The following is a 26,648-nucleotide window of genomic DNA, read 5'->3' as shown; positions in this document are numbered from 1 at the left end:
GTTTCCTTTTTGTTAAGCAGATTCATACTCTACGATGAAGAGAAAGTGCTGCAATTTAGTGGTAGCAATCAGAAGGCAAACTTGAAAGGAAAGGGAAAGGAAAAAGGCCAACAAAAGTCTAAATCCCACTTCAACAAGTCAAACTCCACAGCACGCCTAAAAGTGTTTGGCTCTATGAGCGTTTTGTTTCCTTGGTACAGCTTGGAAGGAGGAGACTGATCACCAACTAAGGCTCGAATACCTTTTGATTTTTTCCAAAGGTTTCGTGGATTTTATTTAATGACGATGCCAAATTTAACCATTAACAAATACAAGTAGTAGCAAAAACTTGGGTTCACAGCCTAGTCCTGCCACTTCTTACCTGTGGAACTGCAAACAAATTACTTCATTTCTTCGAGCCTCAGATTGCTCATCTGTGAAATGGGGACAACTGGAACCTGCCTTCCAGAGTTCATGGGGAGATTAAAGGAAATGATGTAGGTCACGTATACCTAGCAGAACACCAGACGTTGTATAGAAAGTGACATGTTTTTTGATAAAATTGCTAATTTAATTTTTCTTTGCTTATAAGTTATCTATAAAAGTTTTCCCCCTACTGTTAATGAATATGCATGCATAATAAACAGGACTTCCCTAGTTCCTTTTCTCTTTCTTGCTGCTAGAGTCCTAAAGCTTTAGTTTACAGAACTGACCAAACAATAACATGCATTTCTTAGCCATTATTATTCTACACATAAAATCCATTAATAAAGTAAATGAAATCACAGTTTTTCTTTAGGGACTATGTGCATGTGATTGTTGACACAGGGACCTAAAATTCTGTGTGGAGGATTAATAACATGTACTTCAGCTTCGGTAACTGTACACTCTTATTTTCACCAGTTTTTGAATCAACACATTTTATTCTGCTATTACGTGCTTTAAAAACATTTAAGAATACCTGTTTATAATGCAGTCTGCCTCATCCTCTTCAAAAAGAATACCTGTTTATAATGCAGTCTGCCTCATCCTTTTCAAACATAAATTTATTTTCCAATTTTAAAAATGATAATCTCCTTCTGTCTCCCTCCCCCTACTTATTTACTGTTCTGTGTTTTTGAAAGAATTAACAAATCATGATCTCTTTGCTTCTACCTGCTACTTGGTGGGGAGGGAGATACTATTCTGTCCTAGAAATGGGAAAACCAAGGCTCAGAGAGGACTTGTTCAATACTTGCTAAGGCTAGTAAACAAAGATAATCTACACACAATTAATAATGCATTCATAATCTGATACTGTTTTTTAGCAAAGTGGAGGTTCTCCCAGTAGTAAGTGTTGCCATCAAAACCTGCTCCCAATGTAGGAATATAAAATACAAATATCACATCCCAGGGGGTCAGGAAAGGACTAGGAATTATAACAGGAGGATGTAACCCAAAGCATTAGAACCCTCACTTACTTTCCATAGGGAGTTATATAACTCTTTCCACTGAATAGCTTTGTCCCAGCTGGGAGAAAAAGGACAAATATCAGAAGATGGTCCTCAGCAACCCTCCAACTGCAGTATCCTATCATGGTCACGTTCTCCAGGTCTCAGCTCTTTTTCCATTTACTAACTCCCTGTGTGACTTTGGAAAAGTCCCTTCACCTGTTTTACACTAGGAGGTGAGACAATTATTACTAATATTATAAAGACAATAATAAAAAATAGCTAACTATTTTTATGAAAATCACTACTAAGATTCTGTTTTACCGATGAGGAATAGACACTGGAGAAAGGAAGCAACTTGCCCAGCTTCGCTCAATAGGAAATGGCTTTCAAACTTTTTTCTAGCCATGGAATCATTCATTTAAATGCAATATTACAGGAGCATAAACAGAACTTCTCTGGAAGTTATCCCCAAGGGTCTCCAGGACCCCTTAGGACAGCCCTTGGTCCAAGGAAGCACAGTCTGAAAGGCACTGGTCTAGATGAGCTCTGAGGACAATTCTGCAGAGCTTCCAGACAAGCCTAAATCCTGCTTAAACATCACCAAGTTCTGTACGAAAAGGTGAAGCTTCAGAAAGGCACCTATGCCGAGCCATGAACCTCTGAGGTGATGGCCTTCTGTTTTCTGGGCATTGTTTAAGGGACAGACTCACCCAAAAGTGATGTCAAAGCCTCTTTCTCCTTCCCTTCCTTTCCCCCTCATTCTCTTTGTCCCAGAAAGGTAGCATTTAGATTCCTCACCATTGGCAGGCAGAGGAAGGAAGAAACCCATTTTAAGCTAATTTTTTTATAAGATGTGAGACTTACATTGAGATTTATTTATTTATTTTTTACCTATGGATATCCAATTGCTCCAACACCATTTGTCAAAAGGCTATCTTATCCTCCATTGAATTGCTTTACAATTTTGTAAAAAAACAAAATCAGTTGGGCATATTTGTGTAGGTCTTAATTCTGGGTTCTCAATTTTGTTCTATGGTTCTATGTGTTTCTCTCTGACAATACCACACAGTTTTGATTACAGAAGCTATAATTCTTAAAATTAGGTAGTCTGATACCTCCCCCACTTTTTCTTCTCCAAAACTGTTCTAAGCTATTCTAGTTTCTTTGCCTTTCCATGCACATTTTAGGATAATATTATCTATATCTATAAAAGAATCTTGCTGGGATTTTACTAGAAATTGCATTAGACCTGTATATCACCTTGGGGAGAATTAATATTTTTACTATATTCAGTCTGCCAATCCATAAATGTAGCATAACTGTTTCTCCATTTATTTAGATTTTCTTTGATTTCATCAGCATTTTGTAGTTTTTAACATTTAACTCTTATACATGTTTTGTTAGATTTTAGTCTAAGCATTTATCTTTTTTGAGTGATTGTAAATGGTATTACATTTTTTTCATTTTTAGTGTTCAAGTGTTCATTGGTAGTATATAGAAACACAATTGATTTTTTAATGTTTATTTTGTATACTGTGACCTTGCTGAACTCATTTATCAGTTCTAGAAGGTTTTCTTTTTTTTTTTTTTTTGTAAATTCCTTGAGATACCCTACTTAGGCAATCATGTCATCTGCAAATAATGACTGTTTCTTTCTTTTTGATCTGTATTCCTTTATTTCCTTTTCTTGCCTTATTGCACTCACTAGAACTTCCAGCACTACATTGAATAGGAGTGGTGAAAGTGGACATCGTTGCCTGGTTCCCAATCTTAGGGGTAAAGTATTCAGAGTTGTATCATTAAGTATCATGCAGACTTTTTGTAAATGTTCTTATCTAGTTTAGGAAGTTCCCCTCTATTCTTATTTTTCTGAGAGTTTTTTTTAATCATGAATTGGTGTTGAATTTGTCAAACACTTTTCCTGCATTGATTGATATGTTTGTGTGTTTTTTTTCTTCTTTAGCTTGTCAATATGGCAGATTTAATTGATCGATTTTTGAGTACTGAACCAACTTTACAATGAATAAACCACACTTAGTCGTGGTATATAATTATTTTTCTATCTTGATGAAATCTATTTGCTAATATTTTGTTAAGGATTTTTATGACTATACTCATGAAGGATATTGATCTGCAGTTTTCTTCTTTTGTACTGATATCTGGGTTTGGTATCAGGTTAATGCTAGCTTCTACTTCTATTTTTCAGAAGAGATTGTGTAGAATTGGTATTAATTTTTCTTTAAACATTTGGTAGAATTCCCCACTGAAATTACCTAGACTGAGATCACTTTTTTATGTTTTTAAATTATGCATTCAATTTTTAAAATAATTACAGGGCTATTCAAATGATTTATATTGGGTGAGTTGTGATTTTGGGGGAATTGTTCAGTATTTATCTAAGTTGTCAAAATTTACATGTATACAGTTGTGCATAATATTCACTTATCCTTTTGACATCTGCAGGGTTTGTAATGATATCTCTGTTTTGCTCTTAATATTGTTAATTTGTGTCTTCTTTGTTTCTTTGTCAGTCTTACTAGAGGTTTGTTAATTGTATTGCTCTTTCCAAAGAACACACTTTTGATTTCATTGATTTTCTCTATTGTTTTTCTGTTTTCAAGTTTATTTAAGTTTCTTTATTGCTTCTTCCTTTATACTTGCTTTGAATTTATTTTGCTCCTCTTTTACTATGTTCTTGAGGTAGGATTTTAGATTTGAGGCTTTTCCTACTTTTCATATAAGAATTTAGGGCTAAAATTTCCCTCTCAGCATTGCTTTAGCTGTGTTCCACAATTTTGGGTATGTTGTATTTTCATTTTCATTTAGTTCAAATGTATGTTTTGATTTCCCTTGAGACTTACTTTTTGATCCACATTTAGAAGTGTTGTTTTTTTTCTGAGTGTTTGGAGAATTTACTGTTACCTTTCAGTTCTTGATTTCTAGTTTGATTATATTGTGGTCTGAAAATATACTCTGCATAATTTCAATTCTTTTAAATTTTTTAAGGTTTGTTTTATGGCCCAGAATATGGTCTATCTTGGAATATGTTTATGGGCTCTTGAAAAGTATGTGTATTCTGCTCTTGTGTATTCTATTGATGTCAATTAGATCCTACTGGTTGATAGTGTTGTTGAATTCTATTGTATTCTTACTGATTTTTTGTCTAGGTGTTTTGTCAATTGTGGAGAGAGGAATATTAAAGTCTCAAACTATAATAGTCTATTTGTCTATTTCTTTTTTCAGTTTTTGTTCACATATTTTGCAGCTCTGGAATTTCATGCGTATACATTTAGGATTGCTAAGTCTTGTTATTGCTCCCAACACAGCCTTTGCTGATACCACAGGGAGAGGGTGGCTGCCTTTACTACTGGGTGTTTGTGAAAGTCCTGACTCTCCACGAGGTCTGCTCTGACACCAACCCAACAGGGAGGGGAAGGGATGCCTTGTTATTTCTGGGTGGAGGGCTGGAGTCCATGCTCCCCATATGGTCTTCACTGGCTATCCCCGTAAGTGGAGTTTTGTTACCCTGGCAGGGATGAAAGTCCCAGCTCTCTACTTGGCCTTCTCTGAAAACACCTCAGTGGAGGGGCTGGGGTGCATCATTGTAGCTTGATGAGGGTGGATGTCCAGACTCCCCACTCAGCATTGGCTGGTGGTGGTGGGGCCAGTTTTGTTTTGTTTTGTTTTCTGTTACATTCAGCTGGGGGAGAACAGTTGTTGTCTAGAGGCTTCCTGCCTTTCTAGGCTCCCCTTTTCCTGGTCCTTTGGTCAGAAAGAGCAGGCTTCTGTTGGAGCTGTTTTGTCTGTGCCCATAGGTGTTTCTGTGTTGGCCGCTACTTCAGCTCCAAGTCTGTGATATATGAAGCAAGAAGAAAAGCCAAGGATCTCACCATTTATCCTTGTTGGGTCCAGAGGTCCCTAGCTGGTCTACCTTCTTCTTTCTACATTTTCAGAGTGTTCTAGTTTTCTTATGTTTGAATATAAAAAATACTATATATATATATATATATATGTATATATATACACATACACACATATATATATAGTGTATATATATAGTGTATATATATGTATACACTATATATATATTACTTTTATATAGAATATCTAGGGGGTTTAGTTGTACTTAGCAGGGGGACCAGGGAAAAGTACATCTGCTCCATCATCTCAGAGCAGAGTTCGCTTGACTTCAAATGTATTACCTTCTCAAACATACAGAACAATTACACAAAGGAGACATTATACCAATTTGGTAGATGAAGAAACTGAGGTTCATATATCATTCAATCAGTAAGTGTAAAGAGGATGAAATACATGGGAACAGTCAAACGAACAGGGACAAGTGGGGGCCAAATAGTCCACTTCCTTCCCTTTTTCTCCTGTAGGGTAATTGTATCTTGACTCTTTAGAGAGGGACAGAGAAAGGAGTGGGGGATATAACAGAATCTTTTTGATCCCAGGCTGCAGTTCCCCCGCTTCTTCAGCCCTGGCAGCCCTCTTCCTAACTCCCACAAGATGCCATTCTGGCCTGGGAAGCTCTCCCCACACTCACCCTTCTCTCACCCTACCACCTTCCTACTGCCCTCTGCTCAGTTACCTCTCAGTTGCATCAGTGGGTTATTTTCTGAGCCCTGTCTCTTTTCAGTCATAAACACTTGCTTCCTTAGCAGCACGGAGGGACACAAAGAATTCCTCAGCTGAAGACTCAAGAGAGGCCTGGGTTAGTGGTTCCTTCTTTGGGTATCTCAAATGATGTCCCCCACAGGCCCACCTTGGACATCTGTGGCCTGGAGAGAACAAATGCAGGCCTCTGGTCCAGCTTCCTTCCTTCCTTCTTTTCAATCCTCAGCTTCACCCTACACATGAGGGGCCTTGCATATGTCAACCCCATCCTCTCCTGCCCCCCATGAACAGATGTCTCTGCAGCCCAATGTGTCCTGAGGAGGAAGGACCTAGGGAAGAGGCCCAAGCAGGATCTTAGAAAGCCATTTGTGGGAGGGCATTCTGGGGGTCTCCTGTAATCCAGAGAGAAGGTGCAGGCTCTGACTGGAGAGCCCCCTTGGCCCTGTGAGCTCTTAGCTTTGGAATGTAGTCCCAACAGAGCCCACAGCCCTTCTATTCAAAGTGTGGTCTGTGGACCAGCAGCCTCAGGATCACTAGGGCACTTGTTAGAAAAGCGGAATCTCAGGCCCAACCCAGAGCTACTGAACCAGAATCGATGTTTTAACAAGATCCCCAGGTGATTCATGCAAACATTATAATTTGAGAAGCCGTGCCCTTAAGGCAAGGGCCTGGACACCCCAAGTATGGAGCAGCACTGCCTTCTGGGTTGATGGGGACAGGAGTCCTGCTTCTTATGTCTAGTACTTTACAAGCCAAATGGGAGAACCTAGAGTTTTCCCAGTCTAGGAGAGACTTTTTCCAGGAGTTCTTCAACCCCTTACTTCCCAGGAGAGGGGAGGGAAATTTCAACGGGTTCTAACTGTTACCTGTGAACTTCCTAAGCGTGTGATCCCAGGCAAATGACTTCCTCTCCCAGAGCCCTGGGCTTCTTGTCTATACAATAAAGAGGTTGTAGCAGAGGATCTCTCTCTAACTCTCCTTTCAGGGAAGTCAACATTCTTGACTGAGAAGCAGCGTAAAATTGTGGAAAGAGCATGGATCTTAGAGGCAGTCTGAACCGTTGCACATTACAGCCCTACCGTGTATCACTTGTGTGACCTTATGCAACTCAATCTCTCTGATCTTCAGTTTTCTGTCTCTAAAAGTGGGTTAATACAACCTCTAGATCAAAAGGGATGTACACAGAGGTCGTGACATAGAACTGTGGCCCATAGTACAGGCTCCATAAATACTACTGTTTATTCCAGCACTAATATTTATGCCTTTTGTAGAAAATTGGCTGATCCTATAGGCAGAACAAAGATATAGAAACCTGTAGAAATGCTGTGAGTCCCTGCTTCTTCATCATCTTGGCTGAGGGGTTCTCTTTTTTCACTGAAAGTTCTGAGCTTTGTCGGAAGACTTAACTCGGAACGAGTGGTCAGATCCTTTTAACGAATCCTCTGCTTCTATTCAGGCTAAACAAAAGGACCTCATTCCCACAGTCCCTTATCTCCCTCTCCACACACTGAGTTACCAGGGGACTTCAAGTCAGACACCACGAGAAAAGAGATGACGTTTCCATGGGAGGAGAAGGAAGAAAAATGAATCGCCATATCTTGATTTTCCCTCCCACGTATCTACAAAAGGCAAAGCATCTAAGCAGATTGGTGAAGGAGAGAATAGAAGAGGGTAGAGAGAAGGCAGCACTAGGGCTGGGAGATAGCCTTGATGTCCAACTGGGTTTATTTATATTTTTAAGAGACTAGACAAGGAAAAAATAAAAGGAAATGGGATAGTAAAGCAACATGGCTGTGAATTGTTAAACTTAGAGTTAGCTGGGGGGAAAATACCAGTTTGGACACATTTTCATTCCATACAGGGTTACAATATTAATTGGCTTAGCAGACTTACAATCAGCCATCTCTTCTGTGGTGCACAGGTTAATGGAGTTGCTGGAGTGTCTCAGACAGGAAATTGTTGCCTCAGAATTATGTGGTTCTTCAAATTCAGCACTGAGAAGTGTGGAGGAAAAGAGTTACTTAAAGCAAAACATTTTTAAAACATATTTTCAAACTTTGGGTATTTTTTTCCTCATTAGAGAAATAATATAAGTAAGTCTGGTCCATATGGTGACCTAAACAGACATGGAAGGCATTCCACCCCCACTTTAAATACAGAGGAATTCTGGATGAAGTATAACGATGCAAAGAATTATAACAAGAACCCATAACTAACCTAGAAATCAATAAGGTAAAATTCCCCAGGTGCCAGACATAAAGAGGAAACTTACAATTAAAGATATCAGTGAGAATTGCATCCAAGGTACTCCATGGGAAATTGGGATCAAAGAAAGATCTCACTGATTGGGTGGCTGGGGATTTGATGGCTGGGGATTTAAGTTCAGTGTGAGCCACAGGCCTCACCTGAATGGGAAGCTGGAACTGAGCTAAAAGAATAAGGTCCAGGGTCACAAAATGCCATCCCATCTCTAAAATTAATTCTAAAAAATAACTGTGCACTCTCCCAGGGAGCAAACAGGGAAGTTTGCTATCTGACCAGGGCCACTGGAGCTCAGAGAGTCACCCACGAGAAGGCAGAAACTCTACAACCCAGCACCGAGTAGGGGTTCTAGATGCATACGATCTATGTATTTCTGAGACACAAAGCCAAAACTGCTACTTGAAATCCACCCCCAACCTGCCTTGTAAAGGAAGTCTGAAATCGTTCTGTAAACATGCTCCCACACCCATGGCACCTATGGTTTCCAAAGGAAACAACTCCCACTCAAAACAAGTGTATAATGAAAAAGTGCAAATCACACAAGGAGATGAACCACCATAGGTAGTCAGAAGATGTAACGAATGAGAGAATTAAATATTAGAATGATATGAAAGTGACATTAAAATAAGCATGTTTTAAGTGTTCAAAGAAATAACGTGAGGAATAAAAGCCATTAGGAAAAACAACAGAGTGTGAAAAAAATATAGATTTGGGGGCAGGATAGGAGTTATGGAAATCATAAATATAGTTTTTTTAAATTAATTTTTAAATTGAGGTATAACTGATGTACAATATTACATAAGTTTCAGGTGTACAGCACAGTGATTCACAATTTTTAAAGGTTATATTCCATTTATAGTTATGATAAAATATTGGTTATATTCCCTGTGTTGTACTATATATCCTCATAGCTTATTTATTTTATACACAGTAGTTTGTATCTCTTAATCCCCTACCCCTATCTTGCCCCTTTCCACTTCTCTCTCTCCACTGGTGACCCCTATTTTGTTCTCTATATCTGTGAATTTACTTCTTTTTTGTTATATTCACTAGTTTTATTTTTTAGATTCCACATTTAAGTGATTACATACAGTATTTGTCTTTCTCTGCCTAACTTATTTCACTTAGCATCATACCCTCCAAGTCCATCCATGTTATTGCAAATGGCAATATTTCATTAAATATAGTTTTTGAAATAAAAATGTAGAAGTTGAAAAGTAGACTAGACACAGCAGAAGAGAGAACCTGGTGAATTAGTTAGACCTGAGGAAGTCACCTAGCATGTAGCACAGAGAGATTAAGAGATGGAAAGTATTAAAAGAGAGCTCACAGTAGGGAGGATAGAATGAGAAAGTCCGATCTATATATACAAGGGATTCTAAGAGCAAAAAAGAAAGAAGATGATGAAAGGGAGCCAATATTCAAACGATAATAGCTAAGACATTAATATTGAAAAGGGAAATAAATCTATCTATTGAAGCAGCTTTAATAATAAATCCACAGGTATACAGTTTTTAATAAATCAGAACAAGTGAAAGAAAAAAATGTAAAAGTTGTGTGAGAGAAAAGACAGATTATCTAAAAGGAATAGCAGTCAGACTGGCAATGGACTTCTCATTAGCAACAACAGATGCTGGGGATTGTGGATATCTTAAGGCAATGAGCTAAGATAGCTGTCAATGTAAAATCCTCTCCAGATATACTATCATTCAAGGGCGAGAGAGAAACAAAGACATTTTCAGAGTACAGATACGTGTACTTACTGCTCGCAGATCCTTGCTGAAAACATCGAATGAAACTGAACTAGTAATGGAATATCATATAAGAAACAATGGTGATCAAAGAAATTAATAAAGCTATTGGTAAATCTAAATAAATACTGACTGTAAAAAATAACTAATTTGTAGAAGTTTAAGAATAAAATAGACTTAAAATACTAAATAATAATATGGAAGATTGTGAAAGAGGGCTATGGGAGTTATTCTTAGGTATTATTTAGGAGCAGGATAGAGATTTTGATTATCATTAGACTTGGTTAATTATGGATGCCTTTAATTGTAATTACTAAAAGGAACAGAAATAGAATATTTAACTTCTCAACTGGTAGAAGGAAAATATTCAATGAGAAAGCTTAAATATTAAACAAGAAGGCAGAAAAGGAAAACAATGCATGTAAGGGAATTGCATAGTACATTTAAAACATAAAATATAATGGGAAAAAGTCCAAATCGATCAAGAATCACAATAAATGTACATAGATTAGTCTACTCCAATAAAAATGGAGAGTATCTGACAGGACGTTGTAAAAATCTTGCTAATGCAGCTCAAAACCACCAGGCAAACCAAAGCTCCCATATCAATGTATGGAGAAAGAGATGCAAAACAAACTATCCAAAAGAGAGCTTAAGTAGGTATATAAATATTAGACCATACTTTAGCATGACTGATCAAGAAAATGAGAGAAGTTACACACGTGTGCACGCATACACACACACATACGTAAATCACAGGTACGAAAGGGGACAAAACTAAAGTTAGTTTTAGATTTTCAGAAATCTAAGAAAATGTTAAGATCAGCTCTCTGCCAATAAACTTGAAAATTTAGGGAAATTTGGCAAATTAACAGGGAAATATAAAATTACCACAGTGACTGAAGAAGAACTAGAAAGACAGATAAGCCAATAAACCATCAAAGGGCTTGAATCAATAGTACACACACCCGCCTCCACACTCGGGTCACCTCTCTCCTTTTCGTCTGCTAAGTAGTTTTATGGGCAACTTTTAGCAAAGTTTCAGGGGATAGAAAAACAGAAAAGCTACCCTACTCATTTTCAGAGGATAGTGTAATTTTGATATGAAAACCACAAAATGACCAAACAATAAAATAAAAATAAAGCTCAATTTCACTTAAGAAATTTTAGCCCAAACTCACTAAATACTAAATAAATGAATTAGTCAGTATTAAAATTAACTCAAGAATAACTAAAATTTATTCCAAGACTTCAATGATGGCTCAACATCAGAAAATCTATCTGATGCAAATTATTGCAACTAATCACACTGAAACAGTAAGAGAGGAAAAAAACCCAAATTATTTTAATAGATGCAAAAAAGCATTTCACATAGATAACTCTCTTAACTAGATTAAATACTAACAAATAGCACACTTAATGGCAAAGTGTAATAAACTTCAGCTGATATGTAAACTCTGTTGGGAACTCCTGAAATAGGAAAAAAAAACAAATCCATAGAAAATTGGACAAAAGGATATGATAGACATCACAGAAGAGAAAAAAGGAATAGTTTATAGAAGTAAATATGCAACCTTATAGTCAACAGGGAAATGGAGTGAAGACAATGAGAATTTGGTTCATATCCAACAATTCAGCAAGAATCCCCAAATTGGAAAATAACATCACATTTGGCAGGAACATGGAGAAACAGAAACTCTTTACACGGGTTTGAGAGTATGAATTGACACAGCCATTTTGGGAGACAATTTTTCAATATCTAGTAAAACTGAAGCTCCTTATTTACTATTGTTTAGCAATTCTACTTTAGGTAAATAACCTAGTGAAACTTGCTTATATTCACCTGGAAATACATGAGGATTACCATTGCAGTATCATTTGAAAAGGTGAAAATATAAAACAATCTAAATGTCCCTCAGTAAGAAAATATACAAATTGTGATACATTCATATGATGAAACATATACAATATGCAATTATAATGAATAAACTAGACATACATGCATCATCATAGATAGAATATGAAAACAGCTTTGAAAAAATTCAAGTTTCAGAAGGATAAAATGAGATGCTGTTTATACAAAACTATAAAATCCTGTATCTTTAACAGATATCTGAGTTTGTAGCTGAAGAATAAGCAATACCCTAACTGGATTCACTCCAACATTCACAGTTGGAGTTGCCTCCAACTGGGAAGAAAGAATGAGAAATGGGACTAGGGAATGAAACAAAGGGGACTTCAACTGTATCCACAGCAAATGAAAAATCACTTCTTCACCCCAACTGTGGATAGGAAAGAGAGAAAAAAAAAATCACCCATAATTCTCCCACCTTCACACTAGTGAGCTCTTTGCATTTTGGTAATCTTCCTGATTTTCCCCATATTCTTATAGTTGTTATAGACAATGAAAAGGTTGGAGTTCTCTTTACTTTTTTCCCTCTATTTATTTTATAAGCATATTCCACCAACTGTTCTCCCATCTATGTTTGACCACTTTGAATATTTCAGGGTTTTTTTTCACAATCTGTAATATTTTAAAAGACGTATATGAGTAGTTCATTTTGCTGAAGAGGAAAAATATGAACTCTGATGCACCAGTAATTTCTCCCCTCATCCTTTTGTTCCCCTCCCCCTCCATGAAATAATCCAGAGAAACGTTCTTAAATTATAGACTATGCCATACATCTTATGCTCCAATGGCCTAACAATCTCAATGTGTCTACGGTAAATTAACTTTATTAATAAGAAACAATTTGCGGAAATATTGAAAGAAGATGTGTAATCAATTTCTTGGACTATTTTTGTCAGAAATGAATAAATATCTGACTTCAGATGATCTGAAAGAATTTCAAGAGAATGTAAAAAAAAAAGTCATCTTTCAGATCAACTGTCTTTGTAGAGACGCAGTCCCAGGATTAATGTTGAAAGGGAAAAAAGATATTGTACGTGTATTTAAACTTCCCTTTTTGTTACCTGAGGATGTCTTTTATCTTTTTCCTGGTCCATTAAAATCAGATCTGAGGGGCTTCCCTGGTGGCGCAGTGGTTGAGAGTCCACCTGCCGATGCAGGGGACACGGGTTCGTGCCTTGGTCCGGGAGGATCTCACATGCTGTGGAGCGGCTAGGCCCGTGAGCCATGGCCTCTGAGCCTGTGCCTCCGGAGCCTGTGCTCCGCAATGGGAGAGGCCACAACAGTGAGAGGCCCACATACCACAAAAAAAAAAAAAAAAAAAAAACAGATCCGAGATCTACCTTGACTTAATATAACATGGGTCAATATAATGAACTTGGATTGCTGGGAAGAAATAACTCTATAATTTAAATACATCTATGCTTCAATTTCATTGTTTCCACATTTATTAAAACATTCATGTCTCCAGGACTTCAGACGTAATTGGGAGGTAACACAGAATTACGGACAAACTCGGAGCTTGGGGTCAGACTTATGAATTTGAGTCCTATCTCTTCCATTTTCTAGTTTTAAAGTATTGAATAAATACCTTAAATCCCCAGTTTCCTACTCTATACAACAGTAATAATAAAATCTACTTTAAAGGTATATTATAGATACTGAATGAAATATTTGCCCTCTGTATATAGGCATCTCACCAAAATTGGGCTAGTAATTTTATTATATTATCAAAATTACAGTATTTTAAAAAAGAAGTGTTGAGGTTTGCATTTTGGAAAGTTCCTTTTATTACTGGCATAGCATCAGTTTCTATCTTTTCTGACTTTCTTATAGAAAACCTCTAGTAATTTAAATATTACATAATAAAACACGAATGTTTCTTAATGATATCTTCAACAATATCCACGTTCCTGGAGAAACAAGAGCTCCATAAATGCAATGGAAATGTTACAGATGATTTACAAAAGCAGGTATTTTCTAATTGTGTTTGGACGCTTGGAAACCTAACTTCAAAATAGATTTATGAACAACTAGGGGTCTCTCTGGCTAAAACACAGACTTGTGAACTCCCCTTGTGGTTGTTTCCACTTGCCATGTCCACCCCTGGGCTACCGCCTTCCTTTGGAGAAAATAATTCGTCAACCTCTGTATCAGACTGTACATGCTAGGGAAGCAGCTCACGCAGCTCATTCAAACATCTGCTCATTTGGTCAAACAGAGAAATTGTTCATGACAGGATTAGGTGCTATTTGTTGAGGGTTTACCACGTGTTGGGCACTGTCCCTAGATTCATCCCATCCACCTCTCATTGGTCGTGTGGCCTCGAACAGTTAGCTCCTCTGAGTCTTCATTTCTTCATAGGGTCATTGGCAGTTTGATGGGCGAATAACTGAGTTAACATGTGAAAATGCCTGACGGGTACGTTTCCTTTCTTATCTTCTCCTGTGCCACACTGCATGAGGGTGAGTCGAAAAGTTTCAATGGGACAGTTCTGGAAAATCTAAAGAGCTTGCGTTAAAGTAGAACGATTGAGACTTGAACAGCAAAACCAGTGAGGCTTTTGCATTTGTTTTATTAGGGGTGTGGACCTAAGTTGAAAAATCCAGCTTCTTCCATTTATGTCAATGGCCCACATGTTCTGGAAACAGGAAGAACACTTGTAGCTTAGCCAGCAGCTGCTCTCTGTGACATTCCACAGGTTCCTGGTGACAAGGAAGGATGAGACCATCCGATTTCTCAATTACTCAAAGTCCCAAACTGGGAAAGTTCCTGTTTCCAACAAATACTTCTTGTAAGACTACTCTCCCCATAGGCTTTTCACTTAAGAAATTCTTGAATGAAAGAATTAACTCTTGGGCTTCCCTGGTGGCGCAGTGGTTGAGAGTCCACCTGCCGATGCAGAGGACACAGGTTCGTGCCCCGGTCCGGGAAGATCCCACATGCCGCGAAGGGACTAGGCCCGTGAGCCATGGCTGCTGAGCCTGCGCGACCGGAGCCTGTGCTCCGCAGCAGGAGAGGCCAAAACAGTGAGAGGCCCACATACCGCAAAAAAAAAAAAAAAAAAAAAAGAATTCACTTTTGAATCAAATAACTGATAATTAGACTTTAAAAAATGGCATCCATTCTATCTACAATCGATCTCAAAATGCATTCATGCCAGGTTCACAAAAATGCACGAGAAATTTTAAAGGATTTAAAGCTATTCCAACCTCTGTCTTCTACATATAAGATAGTGGTTAAAGATGAAGCAGTTGAGCAGAATGCTTATAAGGAGACACAGGCTATGGAAAGAGAGGTGTGGGGTTGAATCTCAGCTTCACCTGGCTATGATCCTGGATTGGTAATTGGACCCAAGTCACTTCTTCCTTTAATCCTCTTTTTTATGAGGATGAGGTGACGTACATTATGCTGTGCTTAGTGCAGTGCTTGGCACAAAGAGTTCACTACTTCCACTTGCACTACTACGTTTACTACCACTTCCACCTCTACACACATCGACCACTTGGACTTCAAGTTCTCCCACCTCTACCACCAGTTCTCCCACTTCTACCATTTTTACAGAACACACACACACCTCTGCATACACATCTTTGTATATCATGCCTATATTTTATGAATCATATATATGTTTATGCATATACACATGTATACACGTTTGTATGCAGGCCTAATTCTACTATTGCATGTTTCATAACCTTACGGATTCTACTATGACGTCTACAACCAACAGCAACAACAAACAACATATACAAGGCCTCCAATGTCATTCAGCCCTGGGCAGTAGGTATTTCTTTGTTCCCAATTCATGAATGGATAACCCAATTCTTTCTATAAAGGGCCATAAAAGTACGACGACTGGGATGGTTAATTTTATGTGGCCACAGGGTGTCCTGATAAATATTATTTCTGATGTGTCTGGAGGGTGTTTCTGGAGGAAGTCAGCATTTGCATCAGTGGGCTCAGCAGAGCAGATTGCCCTCCCTAATGCGAGCAGGCATCATGCAGGCCACTGAGGGTCTGAACAGAACAAAAGCAGAAGCAAAGAATTCGCTCAATTTTTCCTGCCTCACTTATTGAGCTGGGACATGTCAACTCATCTTCTCCTGCCTTGGACTAGGATTTACACCATTGGCTCCCCTGGTTCTCAGGCTGTTGGACTTGGAATTACACCACTGGCTTTCCTGCTTATAGATGGCAGATCATGGGACTTCTTAGCCTCAATAACTGTGTAAGCCATTTCCTCATCCTTCTTTTTTTTTTTTTAACTTATTTATTTATTTCTTGGCTGTATTGGGTCTTCATTGCTGCACACGGGCTTTCTCTAGCTGCGGCGAGCGGGGGCTACTCTTCGCCACAGTGCGCGGGCTTCTCATTGTGGTGGCTTCTCTTGTTGCGGAGCACAGGCTCTAGGCGTGCGGGCTTCAGTAGTTGTGGCACGCAGGTTCAGTAGTTGTGGCGCACGGGTTTAGTTGCTCCGTGGCATGTGGGATCTTCCCGGACCAGGGCTCGAACCCGTGTCCCCTGCATTGGCAGGCGGATTCTTAACCACTGAACCACCAGGGAAGTCCCTAATTCCTCATACTTAATGATTAAATAAATATTATATATGTAATATATACAATCTAATATGTAATATATAAGTATATAAAATATATGTGCTACTACTGGTTCTGTTTCTCTGGAGAACCCTGACTAATACAATGACCAAGTAAATGTTGTTAAAGTGATCCCAGTTTCGGGAGTATTACTAACCCTGAAGCTACTTTGTCAAACCATTGATCTCATTCAAAAGGAGGGCGTGGCAACAATGATGATAGCTAATAATTATTACACACTTACTAGTGCCAGGCACTGTTTCAAGTGTACGTATCAATTTGTTTGATTCTCATTTGAACCTATGAAGATACTGTCATTCTTTCCACGTTCAGATGAGAAAACTGAGGCACGATCCACGGTCACAGAGTCGTAAGCGGCAGAGCAGAGATTGAAAGCCAGATACCTGAGTCCAGAATCTGGAGCCCTAACCACTCTGCTGGAGACCGTCTCGGAAGGGAAGGGAAGTGCCAGTGGAAGCCAAACACAGCATGAGCAGCTCCACTGCCATGGAAGCCACCACAGGAGGAGGTCATTGGCACACACAGCAGAGAGGCCCCCAGACGACAAAACAAACTACGAAGCAAAGCCATGATGAGAAACAATCACATGTGCTGAAGACGGGAAAGTACAGAAGATCTGAGATTTCCATTCATTAACTCACACGCCCTCATTCCCCCTTTGACCAAACTCTATTCATGCTAATGTTATGTATGTTCTCTCCTTGAATCCTCTCAGTAGCACTATAAGGCATTTTACACATGTGGAAACTAAAGCTTGGAGATATTCAGTACTTGCCCAAGGTAGCACCACTGTGGGTCCAGAAACCAGGCCTCCTAATTCCTAGTCCATGCTCTTTTCCTCTAAACTACTAGTCACTCTAGAACCAAGGAGAAACTACAATGAAAATGATGAAGCCCAGGTTGATGGTGAAAGTCAAGGAGCTAACAAGTGAGTCTGGGATGATATTTTTCAAAATATCATTAGGCTGATCCAATGGTTTCACAGATCAATTCCTCTATATAATAGTCACTTATATTGGGAACATGTGAGAAGGAAGTTACTATACTTCTCTATGCCTGACATTATCATCTATAAGAGAACAGTATTACTTAACCTGTATTTTGAGGTTAAGGCAGAATCTATGAAATCACTGCTGAACTTAGGAATGACTCTTTAGAAGCACCCTGACTTCTACTAATGCAACCATGAAAGCAATTTCTCAATAATCCAGCAGCAACTTCCACAGCATGAACAAAAGATAACCTCAAGCCCTCATTTTCATTGTTAAGCTCAAGCTTTAAAATATCTGAATTTCAAATTTCAGGGTATCTGCTTTGAAGTGCACCATCATATCTGAGAGCATTTGTTTTAAGAAGGAGAAGGCAAGGTCACCCTCTGAGCTGCTGGCAGACTTTCCTAGGAGACCAGCCTCCTGACTCCCAGCTGCTTCCTGTAGCCCTACACCTCGTTACAGACAAACCCTGCTACTTGAAACACACGACAAATCGCTACCGTTTATCAAGTGTTTACAACATTGCTGGGTACTTTGTAGAATTATAGATATTTATCTCAATCCTCACAGCAACCCTAAAAGGTAGGATTTATTGATTTCTCCATTTTCCCATGTGAAGAAATAGGAGGCCCAGAGATATTAAATAACTCTCCTAAGATCACACAGAGACTGTGGTGCTTAAAATATAAACCCAAGGCTATCTGACCTGACCCCAAATTCTATGCTCTTAACTCCTTATAACACACTCCCTGGATCTTCTCGTTTTCAAGTATTGCTATGTCATTCGATTTAAACAAATTTCATTTATGTAGCTGGTAAGAAAGAAGTATTTGATTCTCCCTCTGCTTTCAAAGAATTTATAATTTAGACAGGGAGGTAAACTACACCCAAGGATCTGGAAACTAACAAAAAACAGATCAAATATAATAGAGTCGCAAGCTAAGAACCATCTAAGTCCATTCTATTATTCAGCCAGCATTTGTTGAACTGTTATTACATGCTACACTGCCTTGTATACACGCTACCACTATACATTCCAATTATGTCAAATTATCTGTGATTCCTGGACATACCAGGAGGTTTTCTGCCTCTGTGCTTTTGTATGTGTGGTTCCCCTGCTTGTAATGTCCTAACCTCCAATGTCCTTTTCACAAACTCCCACTTGTTCTTTAAAGCACTAAGTGTTATTTTCTCTGGTCCTTCTACAGTCTATTCTCCACACAGCAGCCAGGATGATCTTTTAAAAAGATAACTTACATCGACACATGAATGGATAAAGAAGATGTGGCAAATATATACAATGGAATATTACACAGCCATAAAAAGGAACGAGATTGAGTTACTTGTAGTGGATGGACCTAGAGTCTGTCATACAGAGTGAAGTAAGTCAGAAAGAGAAAAATAAATACCATATGCTAACATATATGGAATCTAAAAAATATAAATGGTTCTGATGAACCTAGGGGCAGGACAGGAATAAAGACGCAGATGTAGAAAATGGACTTGAGGATACTGGGAGGGGGAAGGGTAATCTGGGACGAAGTGAGAGAGTGGCAGGGACATATATACACTACCAGGTGTAAAATAGATAGCTAGTGGGAAGCAGCCGCATAGCACAGGGAGATCAGCTTGGTGCTTTGTGACCACCTAGAGGGGTGGGATAGGGAGGGTGGGAGGGAGACGCAAGAGGGAGGGGATATGGGGATGTATGTATACGTATGGCTGATTCACTTTCTTATAAAGCAGAAACTAACACACCATTGTAAAGCAATTATACTCCAATGAAGATGTTTAAAAAAATTTTTTTTAAAAGATAACAGACCTTGTCACAATTCTGCTTGCGATTCTTAATTAAAAACAACAACAGGGCTTCCCTGGTGGCGCAGTGGTTGAGAGTCCGCCTGCCGATGCAGGGGACACAGGTTCGTGCCCCGGTCCGGGAGGATCCCACATGCCACGGAGCGGCTGGGCCCATGAGCCATGGCCGCTGAGCCTGCGCGTCCAGAGCCTGTGCTCCGCAACGGGAGAGGCCACAACGGTGAGAGGCCCGTGTACCAAAAACAACAACAACAACAACAACAAAACCATCAAACGCTTCACCTTTACGATCTCATTCTTAGTAACCTCTCCAAACCCCTGTCCTGCCACCCTCTCCCTCCCTCATTACACTCTAAGCACACTGGCCTCCTTTCTGTTTTGCAAAGACACTATCCTCTCTCCTACCTCAAGGACTTTGCAAATACTGTTCCTGCTTCCTGGAATGCTCCTGTATGGCCAGCTGCCTCTCAACCACGAGGTCTCACCTTAGATGTGTGGACGAAGAAAGTCACCTGCTGTATCAGTAAAAAAAATGATGTTGCGGCCATCAGGCCACTGCACCCCGCCCCACCCCCACCCACTTCCTGACTGTGGACCCTGAGAGGATTAAAGATGGAGAAAACAGGATTCTGGCCTTAGGTAAGTTAAGGTGCATATCAAAGGAACAATTTCAATGAACCCAGGCTCTTGCACCTTCCCATACAGAAAAGCACTAAATTCATTCACTTGAGATTTTTGTTTTTCCTTTAATTAGTAGAAATATTTTGATGTTCAACTACCTGATGTTTGCAAAACTCTTCTATACCCTGGCTCTTCCCTTACCTCTTTGGAACAGTCTCTCAGAGCTATCTGAGAGGCTGTCAGCCCGGCTTCAGTCCTCAACAAGTCCGCCAAATAAAACACAATTCTCAGCTTTTAGGTTGTGCATTTTTTTTCAGTCGACAGACATCACCTTCAAGAAAGTCCTTCTCCTGCTACCTTTTCCCGAGAGCCCTCTTCCCCGCCTGTTTCCGTCTATCATAATTCTTTGCTTTATACCATTCTTAATAGTTGTCGTAAATCTTTAAATTATTTCATTACTTTTATGAGTTTAATTGTCTCTTTTACTCTGGGGTCTTATACTGTATCACTCACTGCTGGGTCCCCAGTGACTAACACTACAGGCTCCAGTGATCTGGGTGCTCCTCTGATGCTCACAGAAATACTGAAAACTCCTACTAGATGGACAGGTAGATGGTGTCATATCATTAATTTTTTCATTGAGCTCCTCTGTGCCAGGCACTGTTCTAGAATATAAAGGCAAATGAGAGCCAAGGTCCTTGAACTCAAGACTCTCATGGTCTCAAATAACACAGAAAATAAATAACTAGGATAAATATTATCATTGGAAGCATTAATAAATACTAACAGAAAAATAAAGCAGCCTTATATATGGAATAGATAGTATCTTGGGAGAGGAAACATGAGCTATAGTCAGGGAGGCTGACATTTCAGCATTTATCATTACCTTACGTTATACCATCACTTGCATATTTATTTTTCTTCCCAGCTGAAATGTATGCGTCATGAGGGCAGAGACTCTTTTGTTTTCTGTTGGATTACCAGCATCTAAATGATGTCTGGCACATACTCGAGGTGCAAAAAAGATTAATTGAATGAATGAACAATCGAACAAATCCTGCATGATGAGGAGTCATCAGGTGAAGATCTGGGAAGAGGCCACTCTATACAAAGGAAAAAGCAAGTATTTCTGCCTGGGAAGAACATGCTTGTTGTATCTGCAGAGAAGCCAAAAGGCCAGTGGGCTGAAGACAGTGAACAAGGGAAAGAGGAGGTTAGGAGAGGAGTAAAGGGCAGCCAGAATGACGGGACCTTCTTGGCCCTTGTAAAGAGTTTGGGATTTTAAAATTTTATTCTAAATGTAAAATGGAGGTGAAGTTCTCAATGATTAGTTTGATTAAATAAATATCAATAGTTAATTCAGAGTGTAATGGGTCCGCAGAAGAGAGGGAAGAGAGGAGAGAGGGCTAAAATAATAAGGAAAAGCTTGTTGGCGGAGTGTCACTTGCTGGACGCTAGACTAAAAAGGAGAAGAGAAGAGAGAGGATTTCATGTAAATCCACATCTTCATACGGCAGGAACCCTTACGTGATACACAAGGGCAAATGAAGAGGTCAGATCATCCTCCTTATTCGGCTTTGTTTAAATTAGAAGGATATGATATCGCATGGACAATCAATGCAAAATATACAGATAGAGTCTTGGAATGTCTAGTTATATCAAAGTCCATAGAGGGTAATTCATTCTATCTGTCCATCCTTCTCCCCATCAGTCTGTTTATCTGTCACTCCATTGGTCCATCACCTACTTAGTTATACATCATTATTACTTGCATGTCTACTTCCTGGGGAAACAAAGGTGAAAAAGACATGATCCATTGCCTCACTGAGTTTACAGTCTAACAGAAATGTCCCAAAATCCCTCATGTTGAAAAACTTTTGACACAGGACACTGTGGTTGAAAATATTTATAAACACACAGTTCTGAGTTCACAACCTGGATAAGCGCTGTATTATCTTATACTTTAGGTCAAGTCATGAAATGTCTCTGAGCTCGTGGTTTCTCCTCTACAAGACGGGAATATTAGTTTTGCCCTCTTAAAATGGTTATGGGGTTCAAATGTGTCTAACAGATATAAATAAAGGGCTGAGCAATGCCCAGGACGTGCCCAGTAACCAAAGATTAGTTTTCACTCAAGTTTTCTGAATATACCTATGTACAAAAAAAAGGCTCCAAGTCTACAACTCGTGATTGTCTGATTTCTTCCTAAATCATGACCTTTTCCTTATCAACTGAATGCTACCAAAGAGAGAAGGCACTGCTTGACTCTAAACACTTCCCACTGTAGCCAGCCTCCCTCACACAGATCTTTCTGCAAAGAGAAAATGAAATCCTAAGGCCACAAGTCTGTTTTTTTATATATAATTTTATTTCCATTTTATCCACAAACTCATTTTTAATTAGAAAGAACTGGACAACAGGCAATGAGGACAGCGTGAGGGGTGAATCCACAGCTATGCCACACATGAGATGCTGTAAATATTTGTCAATTACCAAACAAAAAACAAGGAGGCCAGGAGTCTCTTAAACCTTGCCCTCTTTTGTCACAGGTAAGAGTCCCATGCGAATCCACAGTAAGACACCTGGGAGGCTGTGCTCTGGAGTCGGGCTGACCAGGTCAGACGCCGGCACTGCTGATCCAGTTGCATCTTCCTGGATTACTTGACCTGACTCTATGGTTAGAGAGTCCACTAACCACTTACTTCATGGGGTTGTTGCAGTGGGAGTTTTAAAATGAAAGTGGGACATAAACATAGGGCACAAGGCTTTGTCTATGAAAAGTGCTCAATAAATAGAATCTTTAGGTGATTTTTTTTAAAAGGAGGAAAACTTAAAAACATGAAAGAAGAGAGAGAACCTAAATAAATCCACTGTTCCCACCACCCTTGCCCTTGTGAAAGGCAGAGCGAACAGTGGCCTTGGTATGTCCCTAAAGTCCAATTAAAAAGGGATAATAAGAAGTTATTGAAGTGGCTTGAGCGGAAGCCACCAGAGTGTTCTGGATCTAAAAATTAATAAAGGCACAGGCTTAAAAAAAAAAAAAGTGCTTCTCTTTATTTTTGCCCCACAGTGACTCAGTTTAACACACTGAGATCTTGGGGCCAATTTTCACATTCCAGATATCATTATGAGAAGCCTACTTTGCTGTTGGTCATTGGGAGCAGATCTATACTAGTATTAACTACCTAAAATGCAGCCATTCATGAAACAGCACTGTAGTTACAAACGATTTAAAAAGTAGCCTTCAGAAGTTCTAGTGTTACATGCATACAGTACAAAGACATGCTTGTTGTGTTAAATAGAAACCAATCCCCAATAGCTTTTAGGAAAGTACCATCTTGTGCTGAGCACTGGTGATGTGCCAAGCACATTGTTAAATATCAACAGGGATGGAAACAACACATCACCTACAGGTTCTAGATTCCTCTCTTTCCCTCCCATCTCACTCCCCACAGCTGATCCAGCAATTGCTGGCTTTCCTTTAAAACATAACTTGAATCCGTTCATTTCTTTATCTCCATTTCTACCCCCTTGTCTGTGTCAAGTTACTTAGCCTCTCTGTGACTCAGTTTTCTCATCTATAAAATATATAATAGCTTCATCTACTTCTTAAAGATTGTCACAAATGGAATCATTTATATACTTAGAACAGACACCATATCAGTGTTGATTGCTATTTTTAATGTTATTGCCATTGTTTCATTGTCACAATGGCTTCCTAGGCTGTCTGCCTATTTCCACCTGCTTCTCCACTAAATTTAGTATTTAGACAGCATCCAGATTGATCTTTACAAAATAAATGTCAGCTCATGTCACTGCCTGGCTTAAAAACTCTCCTCTGGCTTCCCAATGCATTTAGAGCAAAATCCAAACTCATTCCACGGTTCCCAAGAACCAGCACCGCCATTCCCCTAGAGCGCTGTGTTTTAGCTGTGCTCCCTGCCGTTCCGGTTCTTGAAATGTGTAGAGGGCGGTTCTTGAGAATTTGCCCCAGCTGTTCCCTCTCCTGGAACATCTTCTAGACCTTCCATAACTGGGTCCTCATCATTCAGGTCTCAGCCCAAATGTCACCACCTCAGGGAGGCTTTTCTTGATCATCCTACACCTCCTTTATTTCACTCCCAACCCCCTGTTATTATCCTAATATGCTTTAAATTTTTTTCTTTATAGAAGCAGACTCACAGAGATAGAAAACAAACTAGTGGTTACCATTTGGGGGGAGCAATATATGGGTGGGGAAGTGGGAGTTACAAACTATCGGGTGTAAGATAAGCTACAAGAATGTGTTGTACAAAAAAGGGAATATAGTCAATATTTTGTAATAACTGTAAGTGGAGTGTAACCTTTAAAACTTGTATAAAATTTTTTTTTCTTTATAGCACTTACCACTATTCAAATAAGGACTACAGCTTCATCTTATTTGGCCACGATGTAATTTCTCTGTTATCATCATTATTTTACTTGAACGCTTTAGTAAAGGCATTTATTCTCCAGGTTCTATTCTTCCCGGTTGTCTAATACAGGTTCTAGACATAGTCACATAATCTGCTCAGCCCTAGAAGATGCTTGTGTTTCCCACTCTGCATGGGGAAGAAATATCAAAAACCAAACACAAAAGTATGTCCCAAAGTATTAGGTTGAAGGAGGCCATCCAGAAGATTGAAAATAGGCTTATATTATCTTTTAAAGATGATCATCAAAATGAAAATACAAAATTAAAAGAAGAGAATATGGTGGAATCCTGAGATCCAGGCACAGACCCTCACGCGAGAAACAGTGTACTGTCTGAATCTTTTCTACTCCTGAAATAAATAGCCTCTCCCTGCCTTAGTGTCTAAGTCAGAGATTTCCCGACTCAGGACTACCCTCTGACTTTTCTTAATAGGAGAAAACCCATATTGATAGCTAATGAATAAAATATTAGCCAACTCTGCTAAGTACTGACATAGACCCAGGGCTGCTTACTGCCCTGGGACTACCCTGCTTTGCTCACAGACACAAATAGGAGCTGCTTATTCAAGAGGCATGCCAACCAGCTTGGTTTGCACGAAAGAGTGATGACAAAGGATAAACTCCAGAGTCAATTCATTAATGCAATAATAATATTCCAGAGATAAGAAGAAATGGAGAGGCCAAGAGTTGAAGAAACAAAGACTCATTGATCATCTTCTGTGTACTCCATGCTTTCTATAATTTATCTCATTTAGTCTTTGTGACCATCAATGAAGTAAATATTACTATGTTCACTTTACAGACGCACATGTGAAAACTCTGAGCTGTTGAATGACTTGTGTAAAATACAGTGGTTGAACCCACGCTAATCTGACTCCAGACCTGTACTTGCTCCATTACACAATGCTGCTTATATTTAATACACAATATAGAGAGGTTCAGAAGTAAAAATGGCTATTCTAAATGCACTGAGTTCCTAACAAGAGGATTACAAAATATATCCACAGAAATACAGTGAAAACACAAAGACTCCCATTTTATGAGTAATGGTTGAAAACAATGACCGTTTGAGATTAGAGAAGAAAGTAGTCCTTAGATGTTTTAAAAACTGTCATGTAAAGGAGGAGTAAAGACAATATCCATAATACCAAGGAATAGATCTTGGAGGGATGGTTGGGAATCTAGAGTAAGGAAGTCATTTCTTTTTCCAGCCCAACTTGAAGGACTTTTGAATAAACAAACGAACAAATGTGTGTGTGGGTACATGTAAGATATTTTATACACTGCTGTATTCTCAATGTATATAAGAGGGCTTGGTGTATAGTAGATGCTCAATAAATATATGTTCAGTGGATAAAATCTAGCCCAACAAAGAAAAACACTGGACTCTCCAGGCAATGAGCTCCCCATCAAAGGATTTTTGAAGAGACTAAGGTTCTGAGCATGAATTCTTGCCTTTGGTGAGAGGTTGTATAACAGCCAAGTAAATGGTATTGAGCACTCTCTAGATGCTAGGTAATGTGCTAAACACTTTACAATCGTTACTTCATTTAACCAACACCACAATTGCATGAGTTAGGATCTATCAATATCCCATTTTACATAAGTAGAAACTGAGGTTTGCAGAGGTTAAGGCATTTGTCCAGTACTATATAGGTGTTAAATGGTAAGGCTTAGATGAAAAGCCCAGATTTTTGTTAACATTACGCTGTAATGGCCTGGCTGCATTAGATAATTGCCATGACTCCTTCCAGTAATAAGATCTGACATATTCTATTTCTAATCTAATATCTTTATTGAAAATTAATACCATGAACATGGAAGATGTTCTTCCCAAACAAGCGCCAGTTTCCACAGAAGTTGTATCTAAGGCTGCCTAGCATCATGGCATTTACTTGTTCAAGCTAATTTCTTATCATTGACAAGATAAAATTCAAAATCCTTAGCATGGCACTTAATGTATTTCAGGATCTAATGTCATCTCTTACTTTTCCACATCAGCATACTTCTTTTGTCTCTTTATATCCTCTTTTTTATTACTACCACCTTGCTTTCAATCATGTTCTAGCTCTATACTGACCATCCATTGCTCTGTCCTTTAGTCCATCCATCTGTCCATCCGTCCATCCATCTACCAACTACCAGTCAAGAATGTGGTTATTTCTGGGGACAAAACCCTGCCCTCACCT

At 39.0% G+C, this 26,648-nt stretch overlaps 1 protein-coding gene across 1 annotated transcript in view; it reads right to left on the bottom strand.

Annotated features, from left to right (window-relative positions):
- Positions 1 to 26,648, bottom strand: part of FYB2 (FYN binding protein 2) — an 86,350-nt gene that overhangs the window by 49,879 nt on the left and 9,823 nt on the right. The window contains 2 exon segments of the mRNA XM_060141930.1: positions 7,929 to 8,029; positions 23,832 to 23,840. Of these exon segments, the coding sequence (XP_059997913.1) occupies positions 7,929 to 8,029; positions 23,832 to 23,840 (110 nt within the window).

The sequence above is a fragment of the Lagenorhynchus albirostris genome, chromosome 2 (assembly GCF_949774975.1).
Source record: "Lagenorhynchus albirostris chromosome 2, mLagAlb1.1, whole genome shotgun sequence".
Lineage (NCBI taxonomy): Eukaryota > Metazoa > Chordata > Mammalia > Artiodactyla > Delphinidae > Lagenorhynchus > Lagenorhynchus albirostris.
Note: the sequence above shows the minus strand (reverse complement) of the source record. Positions and strands in the feature narration are given on the sequence as shown.